Below are 17,382 nucleotides of genomic sequence, written 5' to 3'. Positions count from 1 at the left end.
AGGCAGAACATTCTTAGCACTCCTGGGCTGATAGCACCAGCCAATAACCCAACAGCATCATCACACTTGTTTGCGAAACCCTCCTGCAGAAAGTAAAGTTAAAGGAAACAGGACCAAAAGAAAAAGAGAATGACCAATCACCTTTGCGTGTCACACGGTACTACGTACATAAGGTGTCTCACAATTTTAGGAAAAGAGCCAGCAGATATGACATTGTTGTTTTCCACCCCTTGCAAGCTTTCAAAAGTGCATGTACTTACAGCAACAGGAATAGTCAATCTTGCACCATTCGTCACTAGAATAGGTTTACTGAATGTCAATCTAATGTGTATGAGATACCGCTAACACGTGGAAAAGTAAACATAGGACAAACTGGGCAATGCGTCAATGATCAAGCAAGACAGCATGCTTCAAATGCTAAGAAGTTCTATAGTAGTCTCATGGCCGGACACCGTAAAGAATGTAAGTGTAGTCCTAGGTTTCATAAAACACGGTTTTTGAAAAAAAAGCAAGCAGAAAAATGAGAGATTTTAGAACTCTTTATCAGGAAGGCCAAGGATCAACGCATCAGTACACCTTCACTTATCTCACTTATCTTTTCCGAAAAAGAGTATTCTTTTCTCGGTTAAAATTATTTTGTCATGGTCACACATGTGTTGTTGCAGATGAGCCCTGGTCTTGTGCTCTGTATAAAAACGCTCGTAGCACCTTCAATAAAACTCAGTTGACAGCGCTCTTTCCTGTCCTTTTTGCGATAAGATTTTTATTACAGAAAGAAGTTCATTTTCTTACAATTTAGGTATAATGATGAGTTTTCATTGTATCACAACATGGAGCAAATCGCATCTCAATACGGAGAAAAATCACGATTTTGTGAAATTCGTGATATTTTCTCGTATATTTCAGCAGCTTGAGAGGTCTAAAGATATTTTTTCCTCAAAATATACGTTCTGTGGAGTAAGTATTCACTGCTCAGGTATTCATACAAAGTGCAATATTGCTATAAAAAATGCAAACATAACACATTTTGGCTTTATTCTTGGAAGCGAATGTGGCAAAAAATTGCACTATTATTATTGAGCTTAAAATACCTTACAGAAGCACATTTACTTAACAGGGAGACCGAAATTTTTTCAGAAAAAATAAGCGGTAGATTTAAAACAAAATTTTCCACAAACAGCACACAGACGGCATTATGTCAGGAAGTTGTAAGCCAGCCACATGAACAAAACTTTTTTTTCGCTGAAATATTCTATCAGTTCACTGTTTTCAACGCAGTAAGTCAGCACATTTTTTTTTTCAAATACAATTCAGATGGTCGCCAAGGTGGCTGGGACGTTTGGCATGGAATGGTCCAGCTATATTTAAGCAAAATAACTTACACAAATAACAATACTTGTTCATCTACCATGACCACACTAGAAAAAGTTGTTCAGGCATTGTGACACTAAAATTTTCAGCGTCGTACTACCTGAACAACTTCTTTGATAAACTCCAAACTCACGCCGAGAAAAAGCCGCTCAATCACGGTGGTTGTTAAAGGCCTTGCGGCCGTAAGCAATGTTGAAAATAAAAAAAATCAACTCATCAGTGCTATCACTCCTTCTTCGTCATTACTGACACGGCAGATTTTTCGGTTATCCATGTGGAGGTTCAGGAAGTAGGCTTGCTCTAGGCTGGGGCCGGGGTAGACTACGCAGGACGTCAGCGGCACCCTCTCATCCTGTAATAAGAGCAAATATGACTTCTCATAAAAGGATGTTCGTGCTGTTCTGGCAGCACCATATATAAAGAATGTGTAGTGTGTATCCTTCGAAATGGCGTGTAATTGACATTACACTTAACTCGAAGCATCCAACCCATACATTCCAATAATTTCGTATGATAAAGATAAGAGTTTTCCAGCATACAGCAAATTCCCGAAATGAGGTGAAGTGTAAGACTACAGCTCAAAAATGGCCCTTACGAAAGCCTGAACTCACCTAAGAATCAAATTTCTTCTAGGGTAGTGAGCCAGTGTGAAAAACAATTCTTAAAGTACTACGTTCAGAACATGTAGCATTAATCAAAACGCACAAGAAACTTACCTCTTCATGTAAAAACAGTGAAGACATCTCTGCTTTCTCTTTTACATGAGAACAAATGATCTTGAGCGGGGCACTAGCGAAGAGGTCTGCAAAAAAAGTAAAAGATTTACTGACTTTAATCACGCCTCTAACAATCTGAGGAATAGTTACAAGTCACCAATCAGTGCAATTCTGACTGCCTCTGTAAGGGCATCAAAAAATGAACAATTTTCTCGTTCTTTCTACCCTCACAAGACGCTCCGTCAATGGAATCTAATCCAAATTTGACGCTGTGCTTCCTATTTGCCTGCTTTCTAGACGTAGGGCTGCGAACATGTGTTTTGTGCACCTAATCTAGCACAGAAATTCGTCATTTATAATTCAATAATCTTAATTCATTGTAATTTGATAAAAGATGTGATAGCTCGTCCAGTTTTTAAAGAGTTGCGGGCCTGCAATAGGCACTGCCTAGCACGTATGAAAGTATTTCTTTAAACATTTTTTTTCAAAGCTTGCTTTCAGAAAAAGTGTCTGGCATATTTCGACAACCAAGCCCATCTTCTGATGGCAATCAGGGGCACGCTATTAGCTATTATTGACCACGGGATTTACAAAAGTAACCCGTGCCTAAATACTCAGTTAAACACAATCAAGCAAGTAGGAGCCCTCGAACGACGCCAACGCGCGCGGACGCCGTCTACGTTGCAGCAGCCATGGCTTATGCTAGAGCTACCGCACATAGCTCCCACAGTCACGTATACTCTCTCGATTCTGTTATAACGCCGAACGTTATCGCAGATGAAGGCAAAGCCCGAAAACAGCAAACAGAAACGAGGGAAAACAACGCACGGCGATGGCCAAAACAACGCGCGTTTGGAAGTCTGCTAGATCTTTCCCTGTTGCTGGTGACACTTGTCCTAAATAGCTTAAAAGACCGAGGCGCACGTGCTGGGAGCATCGCGGCATATCAGCACCTCCAACTATACCGTCTTTAAGCAAAAAAAAAGCCATTTCGTACAGTGCACCTCTGTACATAATTTTTCTTTTTCTTTCTTTTTTTTGCGCTTACACCTACAGAAGCACGTTGCACATTTGAGTATTAATAGAAATGTTATTACGATGTAGCCCAAAGCACATCTTAAAACAATATCAATCACTTTGTGCAGTATAGAGACAATGTGCGATCAGCAACTAATCCCGCCCTTGTTAAGTGATCACATCACTCACTGTATGAGTGATGCAGGCACTTACACAACATCGCGCATAGCAGTGTGAACTCGTTAAGTCACACGTTTAATCGGGCATCTGCAACAGGCCCGCGAACGCATGCTGTTGTAAATGGCTGGCAGCCTACTTCGGCAGAGCTGCTGCAGGCGCCCAGCTAGCGCTGTATGATTACTACCTACGAAAACAGTACACTCACCGTTAACAGGCCCACGTTGTTCGTGTCCGCCACTCCATGAATATTCCTTAATCCGAGCGTCACTTCGAACACGGTGTCATGCGTGACCACTATTGAATATGCGCCTGTTCGCTAGAACACACACAGCGACCAAGACCCCAGACCAACGCAACGCATTTGAAAGACGATGAGACAGAGAGGGCAACGTTGAGAGAGAGAAGCAGGAGGCACTGGTGGCGGCGGTGCAGCTGTCGACGCAGGTGTTCGGTGACGCAACTATTCGCTTATCTACGCCGCCGTTGTGGGAGCAACGCTGGCCGGGGTGAGCGGGGTGGGGGGGTGGGGGGAGGAGCGGGAAACCCGCCAAGACGGCACCGAAAGGCAAACGCTATGGCGCGTACGGCGGACGGCCGTTCGACGCGAAATGGCTCCTTGTAAATGGCAACTCTCCTTCCAGCCAGTCGCACTGCGACGCAGGTTATTTACCAGCCTCGGGTTCTTTGAGTATTTTGACGGAATGCGATTGCAGTGGGCGAAAAATAGTGAAGCAAACTTGCGGAAAACAAAGTGCACCATGGAATGGCCAGAAACAATAATTATTTCGTCCTCGGTGGCATTAGCGGGAGAGCATCGCTACACCTTTTTCCAGAGGAATTTCTTTTCGCATTGTCTGTGTCTGGCAATTCCGCGTATGGTGCCGCAAACACTGAATGCGTAGTCGAAGCTGGAACAAATTAATCCACAGTCGCGGATGTTTAGAAGGCTTGTCACGCACCACGAAACGTGCCGAGGTTGTTATAACAAACTTTTTGCTGACCACATGATCAGCACATAATTCCATATGGTTGCCCAATGAGCTAGCTAAGCACCTGTAGGAAAGGCAGGGCACGTTCTTGTTAAACGCTGTTAATATAAACGATGGTTGTGCATAAGTGCAGTGACAGCTTTCCGTGTGAATTGGTCATAACCCACGTTTTCGAGCGTAGAAGCGCCTCAGCGGACCTAATCAGCTACCACAGCAAGTTCGTAAGCAATGATGAGGTACGAAAATGTGCAGCTGTTTTCCATGTACTGAATAGTCCGTGTACAGTGCGTTGACCACCGCCATTTCTTAAGCCACCTCCCATATAGACTCCCAGTCTGAACTGATGTGGGACCTTAAACACTAAGAAGCAGTGCTCCCCCCCCCCCCCGCACACACAAACGAAATTTGAAGGCGCACGGGCTGATACACACGCATACTTATTCACAGGCGCACACACATACACGTATACACACATACGGCAACACACACACGCGACCGTAAACGCACGCATGCATGGGCGTACACATGTGCACAGGCACACTTAACACAAGCATGGACTCGCACATACACGCGCACGCACACATGCACGGGTGTACACACAATCGCGCTTACACGCGAACACATGCGCAGGCTCACGCACACACACCCATACTCGGGCGAACATTATGTTCCTGTATATAATCCACAGCAAACATGTAGCTTATAACCAACGCTAAAGTGAGCTTTCGTAACGTGGATTGTAGTTAATTGCCATTATGGATGAAACGCGATTTGCTTCTGCTGGCATTCTGCTGTATTCGGAGAGCACCTTCACACATTCTAAGTCTAGGCCGCCATTTAATGCAAGGTCCACATATTCGTGCAGTAGCTACGCTGCTCGGCCGCCAATCTGAAGGTCGCGGGTTCGATGCCGGCCGTGGCAGTCGAATTCCGATGGAGGCGAAAAGGTAGAAGCCTGTGCACTGTGCGATATCAGCGCCCATTAAAGAACACCAAATGGTCAAAATCTCTAGAGCTTTCCACTACGACGACCCTCATAATCATATCGAGGTTTTTGAGACGTAAAATCCCAAATATTATAATTATGTGTTCTTCTTATGCTGCATATTCCATCTGATGAATCGTCACCTACACCCTTCTCAGACACAAAAGCACCCTTAGAGCCTATTTTAGGGTGCTATCGAGGCAAGCACCCAAACAAATGGGTGCTTTTTCTTCAATCAACCATTTATGGGTGTTAAAGGGTGTTACAAAGGGTGCTTTTTCGTAAAAGCACTTTTTTACACCCTTTGGGTGTAAAAATTTTTACTGTGCAGATTACTACGGCGACGCAACACTTGCGGCCGAAAAACGCGTTTAGAAAATACAACAGCCTCAATTTCATGATAAACGCGGTGGCTTGAACTAACGCATTAAAGAACTTGTTAGCGTCGTCTGCTGTTGGTTATGGTTGCCGACCTCGAAAACTGAAGCTCCGCCAAATGGTTGCCAGCCTCAACAGTCGTCGCGTCGTCCAACTAGAGTGCGCATAAGAGCCGCTCACGCAAAGCTCATGCGGCTAGCGCTTGTGTTGAATTTTGGCGCCGCGCCGCCATTTCGCTCTCCGTTTGCGGGCGGCAGGGGTCCCGCCACGCGCGGAGCGGGTTTGCGGCTAGCGCGTGTAAGGGCCCCAAAACTTCAATCCTTGGAACGTCGCTCTGTACAAAACTGTGTCCGACAAAGAATAGCCGGGCCTTCAGCTCCCATTTTTTTCGTTCATTCTCAATGAATAGTTTATCGTTAGTAGATAAATAAGGTATTAAATAATTTATAAATAGGGCATCATGCCAGTACAGTGAAGTCGTGCCACTTCTGACATGTTCTTCACGTATTAAAACATTGAGCCTATTAGCACGCTGAAGCGAGTGACCTGAGCACCTTAACCAAGGTAAACGGATGTTTGCGCAGTTGAGTCCCATCACAATACTGTGTGCACTTGAATCTGCGCCCTATAGCAGCCTAGTGCCTTTGGTCGGTAAGCTGCCACATGTGCGACAAAAATGACAAAACGTAAGGTAACACGAACGGTTCCTCTGCGTGAGAAACTGTCACTTCCCTGACTGGGTTACGGCTTCCGAATGTGTTGTCGTTTTCCTGTTTTACAACGACAAAAACGTGTCTGACCCAAGAAGTCTTAATCTTTATGCAAAATGCGCAATTGTATGTCGATTTTGATAAAAGGTAAATTGTTCTCAGCTTTGGTGTTAGAGTTCTGAATACATCCTCCCTTTTTGCACAATATAGCAACACGCCTTTTCAGTGTTGAAATTGACGAATGGCGACGAAAAGCAACGTAAGCCGATGGCACGTAAGCTAAGGCCGTTGTCTGCGTAATTTTATACTGTAGGAAGAATGTATGCGTACGAGGCCATGGCTCTCGATCCGTACTCACGAGGGGTAGGCGTAGAGATCGGCTTGGTTGTCGTCGTAAGTGTCGACTTTCTGGTAAGCTTTTTGGTTCGCTTGGTGGTCCACTTGGTGGTCCGCTTGGTGGTTGGTTTCGTGGTTGGTGTTGTAGTTGTGTTGATGGTTGACTTGGTTGTCAGTTTGGTACTTGGCATGGTTGTAGGGCTTGGAAATTTCTCGGAGCTCATAGAAGGCTTTTTCACCGTTTCCGTGGTCTTCTCGACACTCGCAGTCGGCCTTGCAGTCGAGAAGACCTTGCTTGATGTTTCTTCTGCGATGCAGTGGTGAAATATCAGAATGAAATAAAATACATTGATAAATAGCCAAAGTCAGGGTACTAAAGTTCATTTACTATATTTTTTGAGGCTTATAAAACCAACAGCCGACATTATAACTTAGTGTATATTGCCAGCATGAGCACACATTCATCGGTCATCTTCAACCAACGCTTTTTGGCATAAGCCTTCCTCTGGCCACCACTTCACAGTGTGTACGAGCGCTCGTAGACTGCGGCTTCAAATAGTAATAAGCTAATTAGAAAACAATAAAAGTGATTGTAACAAGCATTGTTGGCCCTTGGTTATTACGGTTGTATAAAACAGTGCAGGGAATGGGACGAATTTTCCTTTGCGTTCTTAGTCATCCTGTGTGGGCTGTTTTGCTACGATGTAATTATAAATGAAGAGAGATGGGCTATTTGGGTTCTTAAGCCTTTTCTGTGACACAGTTATCAACGCAAAACGCTCAAAGGAAAAACGCGTGGGACAGGAATTAGCCTCGGACTTCAAATAGCAAATTTTATTCATGGAACACATGAAGAGGGTCACGCACATGCTCAAAAAATGTACCAACAGATGCACAAGTGAACGTGCAGCAACGAGAAAACGCAAAGGACAAAGTCAAGCATGGCATTCAAGCGCCCGTAGCGTGCCATTACAACTCAGTGATTACGAGGTTTCTTTAGAGGTGCAATACTACTTTATCAGAAATTGCCTAGAGGTGGTGCAACTGAACATTTGCCAGCAGCGATTAAAATGCAAGGAGCCTCGGATATTTTCCAATTTAACGTCTTGAGAACCATCTTAGTACGTGCGTATTATGAAAACAACAGGATCAATTACATCTGCGGCTGTGACTGGAGAGTCGACCTAATAACGCTACACCACCTACATTCCTACGCGAGTTACATCCTGTGTCCAAGCCCTGGATTTCCTAAGCCAGCTAAAATGCTGCGTTTTGTCCTGCCCGACATACATTACCATTGTGATTTGCGCTAAAAGCTGTATGTTTTGAACAAAACTGCATTGAAAGCTTTTCGGTACAGAATGTGGGTGAAAAAAAGAAGCAACGAATACACTACTTTCAAAAGAGTATGCGAAGTACACTTCGTACACTCTTTTACAATTTGAACATAGCATTGACATTCAGAGGCATCCCGAGATATTGAACATTCAGTATATGTTGAAGCCCCACTATATTCCTTGCTGCTGTTCTTGCGCAATCTATATGTGGCATACCGAACAAGCCTAATTGGCACCAACATCCAGACTAGTGCCAGTTTCAAAACTCACAAGAAACTCCCCTCTCAGTCAGGTGCAGGATACCGAATGGCATATAGGCGGCGCGCTTCTACGTATTGACTGAAATTCTTTCTATAGGGAGCCCAGCAAAAAAAAAAAAAAAAACCGTGACAGCTGCGCGGAGCGAAAGTACTGCCTATAGCCGTTATGAGTTGGCGCAAGAAGAAAACGAAATAAAAAAAAGAGCCGCCGCTTCTGTCACGCGAGCCTGGCGCCCGGAGCCGGCATCAGCTTACGGACCCATTCAGCGACGGGCGCGCGCGCGGAAGAAAAAAGAAGAGAAACGCCACCTCCTCCTCCACCCTCCGTCTCGCCAGCTCGGCGCCTGGCATCACCTAAAGCACACGCGTTCACCGTCACCTGCCATGGCATTTCTGTGTCGAGATTTCATCCGGCTGTCTGGTAATGATCGTTTTCCTACGAGATGGTCTGAGGCGGAAACATTTTCCAGTGCCTTACGGTAAACTTTATTGAAGATATCGTTCATCTCCCTGCATTTGGGCAAACACTGAGATGAGCAGTCCCATATGTTACTCGTTTGATTTCAATAAAATAGTGCAAACAACCTTCCGTTTATCAGTTGTCGAGAGATGACGTTGTGTCATGCACTAAATAAAAGAGTACTAGTGCATGCGCGACAGCTTACTGAAACACTGGCCTATGTATGTTGATGCTCGTGTTCTACAAAACAAGTTGAACTGATGATTTAAGTAAAGCATGGCAAAAAAGAAACAAATGGAAGACAGCAAGACAGAGAAAGATCAAAATTGAAAATCGGTTGGTTGATGTTTGATTAGTGGTTGCGTAATTTGATGATGAACTTGAACATCAAGTACAGAAGTCAGAAGTCAAGGGTAGAAGTCAGAAGGAGAACGTATGACCCCAACATTTGCTTGCTTTTTTGCATATTAAGTACAGTTCTCATATTCCAGCATGTACTTGTAAGAGTGAATCATGACCAAGACAACCAGTGTACTCCTGTGGAAATGATGTACCAGCTATAAAAATACCCATTTTCTAAAAAGCAATTTCATGCAGTAACAATAAAGATTTTTAGGTTAGTTTTGCACTATTTCTTGACCCCGACAGCACGCAGACGTTCGCGAAAGAGATGTGACAAAGCTATATTTATTTGAAGGAAGACCTACCTATCCGACGCTAATTACTGTACGTCATGCTTGACCTTGGCGCACGTTTAAGCATTCACTTGAACAATGATGTGATGCTGAATAGAGGTAAGAGTAGCCACTCCCCGTAAATAGGATCAGTGAAAGACTGAAAATGAGCAAAAACCACTCTATATCACGAAATAATGTGCTATAGTTCTAATTGCGGAAATAAGTAATCGTTGAAATCCTAAAGAGGCGCTGCTGCCCCAGCGTGCAGCTCGCGGCAGTTCGCGCGTACGAAATGCAAATGTTAGAGTAGGCACGCTAAAATACCAATGCGACGCTTATGTGCGAAAGCGCATTGTCTTGAAACAGCCGAGAATAGGCTGCTCTTACTGACACGCGTGTAGCTATAGCGACACAAATAAGCGAAATTGCTCACAGCACACGCACGTGCGAGAAACATACGTAGGTTTCGACAGCTGAACACAGCCTCGTCGCGCTGGTATCCACGAATTTAGGTGAGCTAAACACCAGCAGTTCACGGGGAAGCACTAAAACGACGCACGAACACATGTTAAACGTTCTTGCGGAACGGCGCACCACGAACCGAAGTCGGAGCTGAAAGCGCTCACCGTGGTTGTATCAAGTCCATGAAGCCTTGTATACAAACAAATCGCTGATCAAATGCATGCGTAAACAAATTCGCATGACAAAAAAAACTTCGAGGTTCCGCCGACGATTTGTAAAAAGTCACTTTGTAAATATATACCCCACGAAAAAAAAAAAAAAAAAACTCGCCTTCGTGCGGTGGCGCTGAGGTGCAATGGGTAAGACATCTGTTTCACGTTCAGGCGGTCACGAGTTCGATTCCGGTGCTGAGCCTGCTTTGCATGTTATTCGTGCAGATATAGATTATGGTGATACTAACAGTTTTCTAATTACCTATAGTCATAATATCCACCGCATTATATAGATGAGAAACCACTCTCGATTGCCTAAAATAATTCGCCTTTTTTCCCGCCACCACGTTGGTCTAGCCGCCTATGGAAATGTCACGCTGAACCACAGGCCTTATCTTCTTAGAAAAAAAATTGACTAAAAATCCCAGTTAATCCTTACCCGGCTATTCTGACGGCCACTTCGAATCGAGCCAGTTTCTCTGGGACATGGCTACGGAGCCGCGTAGAAGCGGCCATAATTTGACTTGATTTTCTGCCTGCAGGCGCGGTCAAGATTTGACTAAAAGAGTACCTCTGTTGTGGACAAGATAAAGAAAACGAGTCATTCAGTTGAACAAGTACGGACAGGAAGGTTCTGAAAGCAAGATAAATTGTAATGTAGCATTGCGTAGAGAAAATACATTATCATTAGATCATTCGAAGGGTCGTTTTTTAGAAGCTGTACTTCAAATCAACGTTACCGCATGTGCAGCGCGGCGGAATGCACAACGTAGCACCTCGCTTCATCAAGATGGACTTGGTTGCAACCGTGTATATCTTAGGGAACCATCACTCCTAACTTTAAAAGGTGAGGTTGGTTGCGATGCTTATTGGGGTGCCCATCTATTCACTCTGGATATCACGAAGCAAGCACAGCCGCTGGTCACATGTATGTTTAACATCCCCTAGAAAGTCTAGGGGGCGTTAGAATGAGCGCTGAACGCGATGTACTTTCGTCTCCTGTACACTCCTCCTTGAAATAAATTTATGCTAGGAGCACCCCTTTATAACAAGACGGTGTCGTGTGCCACAAAGCTGGAAAAGAAGAAAAAAAGGAAACTCATTCTTTTGTTTTTACTTACTTGGGTGCCTTGCCTACTTCTATTACACCTCCCTTACCACATAAATGAAAACGTAAATTTACAGCTCTGGTCTCTACCCCTTGCAGCAGAATGTCTTTATTTTTCTTAGTATTAATTTTTACTTTCTGTATTGTTTCCCGAGACCAATATTTTGCCAATCAATTCCATATATCTATTGCGGGCTTGTTCAGCTTCATGTAGGCTTGGGCCGAAACGTACACCAGGTAGGATATCCTCATAATCAATCAGAACATGTTTCGTCCTTTCTTTGTTTTTTCGGTTGCATGTGAAGTGCTCTTCTTTACTTCTTTACTTTGACTTTATAACTACGCATTCCAAGGCAATACGATCATGCTTCATAGTGTGAAAGGCTTCGCTTTGAGTTATCATAAAATGCCTTCGTCCTTGTTTCATTTCCGCCCTTTCGGTAGTTATACTCAGAGCCAGTTTTTTTTCTATCGCTGCCGTAAAAACCCACTCCGTCTTTCAGCCTTTTCGCTTTGCGCTTTTTGTTGCCTTGTGCCATACACTGTCAGCTGAATATTAACTGGTGAGCCTCCAAGTTTTTTTTTCACTGCTTGTGAACTCTTTTTGTATACAAATAACAGAACGTTTTCTCTGCCTCATCTATTTCCTTTCGTATTCCTTAGCCTCTTCTGGAGCCTTATTTTGCTCCGACTTTCTCTCGCCTTAAAAGTTGTCCATCCTCATCGCCCTTTAACGCCTCATCCATCGTCTTCCCGTGAGTGCCCAGCACGAGGCATCCCGCAGTCGTTTAATTCACCTCCTTTCTTGATTGAACCTCGGACATTATGCCCACAATTGAGTTCCCAAATGTAAGCCCCGGATCTATTACACCTTGTGACAGTCGTCGAAGCAGCTCATACCTATTGTATCCCCATTACGCTCTGTGCTTGACCACTGCAGCGTTACTCTTCCCATTTGACGCCGAGGCTTCTCCATTTACCTGCATACTCCGACGCAGTTGTACTCGGTTACTTAGAATTTATTAGCCCTGTATGAACCTTGCTCCTTTCCTTATTATTATTGGGATCATTGACTACGGCAGCAGCCCTCACACCCCTTTTGAAAACACACGCAGTTCTTACAGCTGCCTTCGAGGAGCTGCCTACGTCATGTCACGTTCACAAGTGGTACGGCAACCAACACTTGTCCATAGCGCCTGGTAGCAGCACGCGACACGAGGCGCAACCTTGCGTTTGTTTCGAGCTGGAGGCTCTCTACAGAAAAAAAGAGAGACGTTCCAGGCATGCAGTCAGACTAGGTGACTTACATCGGACTGTGATAACGTCACGGGAGTACCACGACCTCGATGGGAAAATAGAAAACGTTTTTTAGCACATTGTATTCCTCACGCTCCGAGGCATCTCGATACTCCCATAGGTGTCCTCAACACCACTGCTATAGTTTCCAGCTGCAATACAAAAATTTCTAAAAAGTTTGGCTTGTACCTTTTAACGCATTCACACTTCCCGGCTATTAAAGAAAGAAGGCGAAAAGAAAAATAGCAGCAGAGACGTTTAAAGACACGTTCATCTTGCTGCCCTCGGTACCCTCATAGCGTGCTCCTGGACATGCTTCTCTTGCAAAAAGGCCTTTCTTACGATGGAGCTACAATAAGTTAAGCCGTTATTATGCAGGAGAGTGCGTTGAAGTTGCACTGCACGCGTAAAGCTCCTAGATACGCAACATACTCCCAAGCCACAGTATTCGCAAGAACAGCTGTGTTGCAGGGCGACGTGTCATTCTAACGAATATTGCCGCGTGCATAGCTGCATTTAGCGGCGACATAGCGACGACAACGAAGAACGCGGATTTGCTCGAGAGGCGCAGCGCAGCAGAGTGTACAAGACGACAATATTAGCGGCCTTCTCTGAGAGCGTCTCTACAAGTCTCACTGTCCGTGTTTTTAAATAAACCCCCTGTCATTTATAACCCGCGACACTGGTGGAGGAGCTAGGTACTACCACCTCATGATCAGCACCCCTGTGAGAAGCCCCGAGTCCAGCCCTACGAGACAGCCACGCGTGGAGACGCCTGTGCACCGCTCAAGCCGTCGCCTTCAAGGTCTTGAACCAGAATTTGGCCTTTTAAAGGGAGCAACACTTCCGACAACCACCCCTACTCAAGAAATGGCAAGGAGTCCTGCACAGGTGACGGTCCAGAAAATGCGCATTCCTGAACCATTTCATGGCCGGCCGAACGAAGATGCGCAAGATTGGCTTGAGCAGTTCGAACGGGTAGCTAAATCGAACTACTGGAGTCTCGATGGAAAGCTCTTCCACGTACACTTCGCCCTGAAGACGGCGCGAAGACGTGGTCTATAAACCGGGAGGCAACATTGACGACATGGGAGGAGTTTTGTCGTCGGTTTCTTGACACCTTCGGTAACGCGGACCGACGCGAAAACGCACAACGCCTTCTTGAAGGACGCACCCAACAGCTGCATGAAAGCGTCGCCATGTTTGCTGAGGATATGGTGCGCTTGTGCCACCACGCGGACCCCAACATGCCCGAGGCTCGAAAGCTAACCCATCTCATGAGGGGCGTCAAAGAGCAGCTATTTGTTGGTCTTGTGCTCAATGCGCCGACAACAGTGGACGAGTTCACCAGGGAGGCCACCGCAATAGAGCGTGCGCTACAGCAACGATACCGACAGTCTGATCGCCCGGCCACCGGCGCAGCTGCAGGCGCCGCCGCACTTTCCGCAAACGACGAGTTTGCTCTACGCGACCTGATTAGACAGATCGTGCGTGAGGAGATCGCGAAGGAGAACGCAAAATACACATTGCAGTCACAGGCGCCCCCGCAGCAGGAGTCCACGGTAGCCTCCGTCGCTGAAATCGTTCGCCATGAACTTCGACAAGCGTTTGCCTCTCCTCAGCAATATTCCGCTCCACCGCACCGTCCAAGCTCGTGTACCTATGCAGACGCTGTGCGTCGTCCATTGGCTCTAGAAGTGTCGTACCAGCCGAACGGATACAGCTATGCAGACGCTGTTCGTCGACCCACGCCCATGCCAGCGCCGCAGTACCTCGAACCGTATCCTGTGGCAGCCTGGGCTCAGCAGGATTCTGTCAGGCGACCCTATATGCGGAAGACCGACATATGGCGCACTGCGGATCGTCGACCACTCTGCTACAACTGTGGAGAGCCAGGGCACATTTGCCGTTTTTGCCCACATCGCCGAGCTGAATACCGCAATAGTGCATCTACAGCTACGCGCCGACAGTTCGACGAAAACCGTGCCCCCATCGACGATGACCAGGCTGGCAGGCGGGAAGGCTCTTCTACCTTCCGGACGCGGTCACCATCACCGGCTCGCTTTGGTTCACCAAGCCGCCGTAGTTTTGCTGACGCCGTCAGAGGTCGGTCTTCCAGCCCACGGCGGGGAAACTGAAAGCAGCGACCTCTTGGGGGAAGGTTGCAAGCCGCCGAATTGCCGAAAAACCCCCACTGCTGCCGAAACACGTGAGAGACGACGATGAAGACTTCGCCGAAAAAACTGTGACTGCCGACCTCGCTGTGACGATAGACGGCGTTGAAGTGACGGCCTTAGTCGATACGGGTGCAGACTTCTCCATAATGAGTGAACGATTGGCAGACGAACTCAAGAAAGTCAGGATGGAATGGACGGGCCCTTATATCCAAAGTGCTGGAGGCCAGATAATGACTCCCACGGGAAAATGTACAGCAAGACTCACTATTGAGAATGTGGCTTTTGTAGCCACATTTCTGGTCCTACCGGAGTGCTGCAAACCTATGATTCTGGGAATGGATTTCTTAAGAGAGTACGGTGCTGTGGTCAACATACGCGACGGTGTGATCACATTCGCCGCTGACAAGTCTGTGACCACTGATCCAGACCAAGAACCCAGGGTGTTACGTGTGGTCGACGACGACGTCTGCGTGCCACCACTGTCATGTAGTCTTGTTTCCGTGTGTTGCGCCGTGCACTGTAATGAAGACGCCATAGTCGAACGCATCACTGACCTTCTTTTTCACCAAGGCATCGCCATCGCTCGCGGTGTCGTCAGCTTAGTGGATGGGCGCACAGACGTGCTTCTGACCAACTTCACGAATGAGCGCCGGCACATCGGTAAAGGCACGGCTGTGGCGTACCTCGAAGAGCTCGACTACTCTCACGACTGTCTTCTAATGCAAAAGGAAGCCACAGCTCAATCACCTCCACAAACACCACCAGTTGATATCGGTCCGAGTCTAACACCGACTGAAAGATGCCATCTTATGGAGCTGCTCGACCAGTTCAAGGACTGCTTCTCATCGACATCACGAGTGGGTCGAATGCCTCTGACAAAGCATCGTATAATTACGGAAGACACAGCAAGACCGATCCGACAGAACCCATATCGCGTCGCTCAGAAAGAACGTGAGGTAATCCAGCAGCAAGTCAAGAAGATGCTAGAGGATGACGTTATCCAACCATCAAAAAGTCCTTGGGCATCGCCAGTTGTACTCGTGAAAAAGAAAGACGGCAGCTTGCGTTTCTGCATCGATTATCGTAAGCTTAACCATGTTACAAAAAAAAGACGTTTATCCATTACCACGGATCGATGACTCTTTGGACAGGCTACGGCATGCGTGCTACTTCTCGTCAATGGACCTTAAAAGTGGATACTGGCAAATAGAGGTAGATGAGCGAGACCGAGAAAAGACCGCCTTCGTGACGCCAGACGGGCTTTATGAATTCAAAGTCCTCTCTTTCGGTCTATGCTCAGCCCCAGCCACGTTTCAGAGACTAATGGATATCATTCTGTCCGGCCTGAAATGGAAAACATGCCTTGTGTACCTCGACGACGTGATCGTTTTTTCGGCCACGTTTGAAGAGCATCTAAAGCGGCTACTGTCAGTCCTTCAAGCCATACGGTCCGCTGGACTCACACTCAAACCGGAAAAATGCCATTTCGGCTTCGAAGAACTCCAGTTCCTGGGACACGTGATCAGTCGCGAAGGTGTGAAGCCTGACCCAGATAAAACAGCAGCCGTCGCAAAGTTCGCAAGGCCTGTTGATAAGAAAGCGGTCAGGCGTTTTTTGGGTCTCTGCGCCTACTACCGGCGATTTATAGCAGGCTTTGCACACATCGCCTCTCCGCTCACCTGCCTTACAAGGGAAGACATCGCATTTGTATGGGGTGAAGAGCAAGAAGCTTCATTCAACGAGCTGCGACAGCGTCTACAAACTCCACCTGTCCTCGCTCATTTCGACGAGAATGCACCAACAGCCATCCATACAGACGCCAGCAATGTGGGCCTAGGTGCTGTTCTTGTCCAATGCCAAGATGGTGTGGAGAGAGTGGTTGCCTACGCTAGCAGAACGTTGACACGCGCCGAGTCCAACTACTCAAAAACGGAGAAGGAGTGTTTGGGCAGTTGCGAAGTTCCGCCCGTACTTATATGGCCGCGCTTTCCAAGTCATAAGCGACCATCACTCTCTTTGTTGGTTGACCAACATGAAAGACCCATTAGGACATTTAGCACGATGGAGCTTACGGCTCCAAAAGTACGACATGGCCGTAGTTTACAAGTCCGGAAGGCAACACTTAGACACCGACTGTTTGTGAAGGTCACCTATTGAATCACCGGCTATAGAGGATGATGATTTCGCCGGTTTTTTAGGAGTTGTTGATGCAGCTATCATTTCTCGGCAACAACAAGATGATCGGGAGCTCAACTCGCTTATAGAATTCTTGAACGGACGAGCTGCCAATGCACCAAGAGTGTTTTCAAAGAACTTATCGTCATTCTGTTTACGGGACGGAATTCTGTACAAAAAGAACTTTTCATCAACAGGTAGAAGCTATCTGCTGGTAGTTCCTGGAGCTCTCCGCAGCGAAATTTTACAAGCCTGCCATGACGAAGCCACTGCGGGCCACCTCGGTTTCACAAGAACACTGACACGCATCAAAGAAAAATATTACTGGCCAAGAATCGCAGCAGAGGTTAAACATTACGTCCGAACATGCATTGACTGTCAGCGGCGCAAGGTACCACCTGTCAAACCCGCTGGGCTATTACATCCTGTGCCCGTGCCAGAAACCCCGTTTTCTCAAATCGGAATGGATCTGCTGGGCCCATTCCCAACATCGGACAGCGGCAACAAATGGGTTATAGTGGCGACGGACTACCTCA

The 17,382-nt window shown here is 46.5% G+C and overlaps 1 protein-coding gene across 1 annotated transcript in view; it reads right to left on the bottom strand.

Annotated features, from left to right (window-relative positions):
* Positions 1–17,382, bottom strand: part of LOC142790042 (uncharacterized) — a 45,049-nt gene that overhangs the window by 24,479 nt on the left and 3,188 nt on the right. Inside the window, exon 3 of the mRNA XM_075885077.1 lies at positions 6,705–6,989. Coding sequence (XP_075741192.1) covers positions 6,705–6,989 — 285 coding nt within the window. The remainder of the gene's footprint in view (positions 1–6,704; positions 6,990–17,382) is intronic.

The sequence above is a fragment of the Rhipicephalus microplus genome, chromosome 2 (genome assembly GCF_043290135.1).
Source record: "Rhipicephalus microplus isolate Deutch F79 chromosome 2, USDA_Rmic, whole genome shotgun sequence".
NCBI classification, from domain to species: Eukaryota; Metazoa; Arthropoda; class Arachnida; order Ixodida; family Ixodidae; genus Rhipicephalus; species Rhipicephalus microplus.
This window is presented reverse-complemented; position numbering and strand designations above follow the sequence as displayed.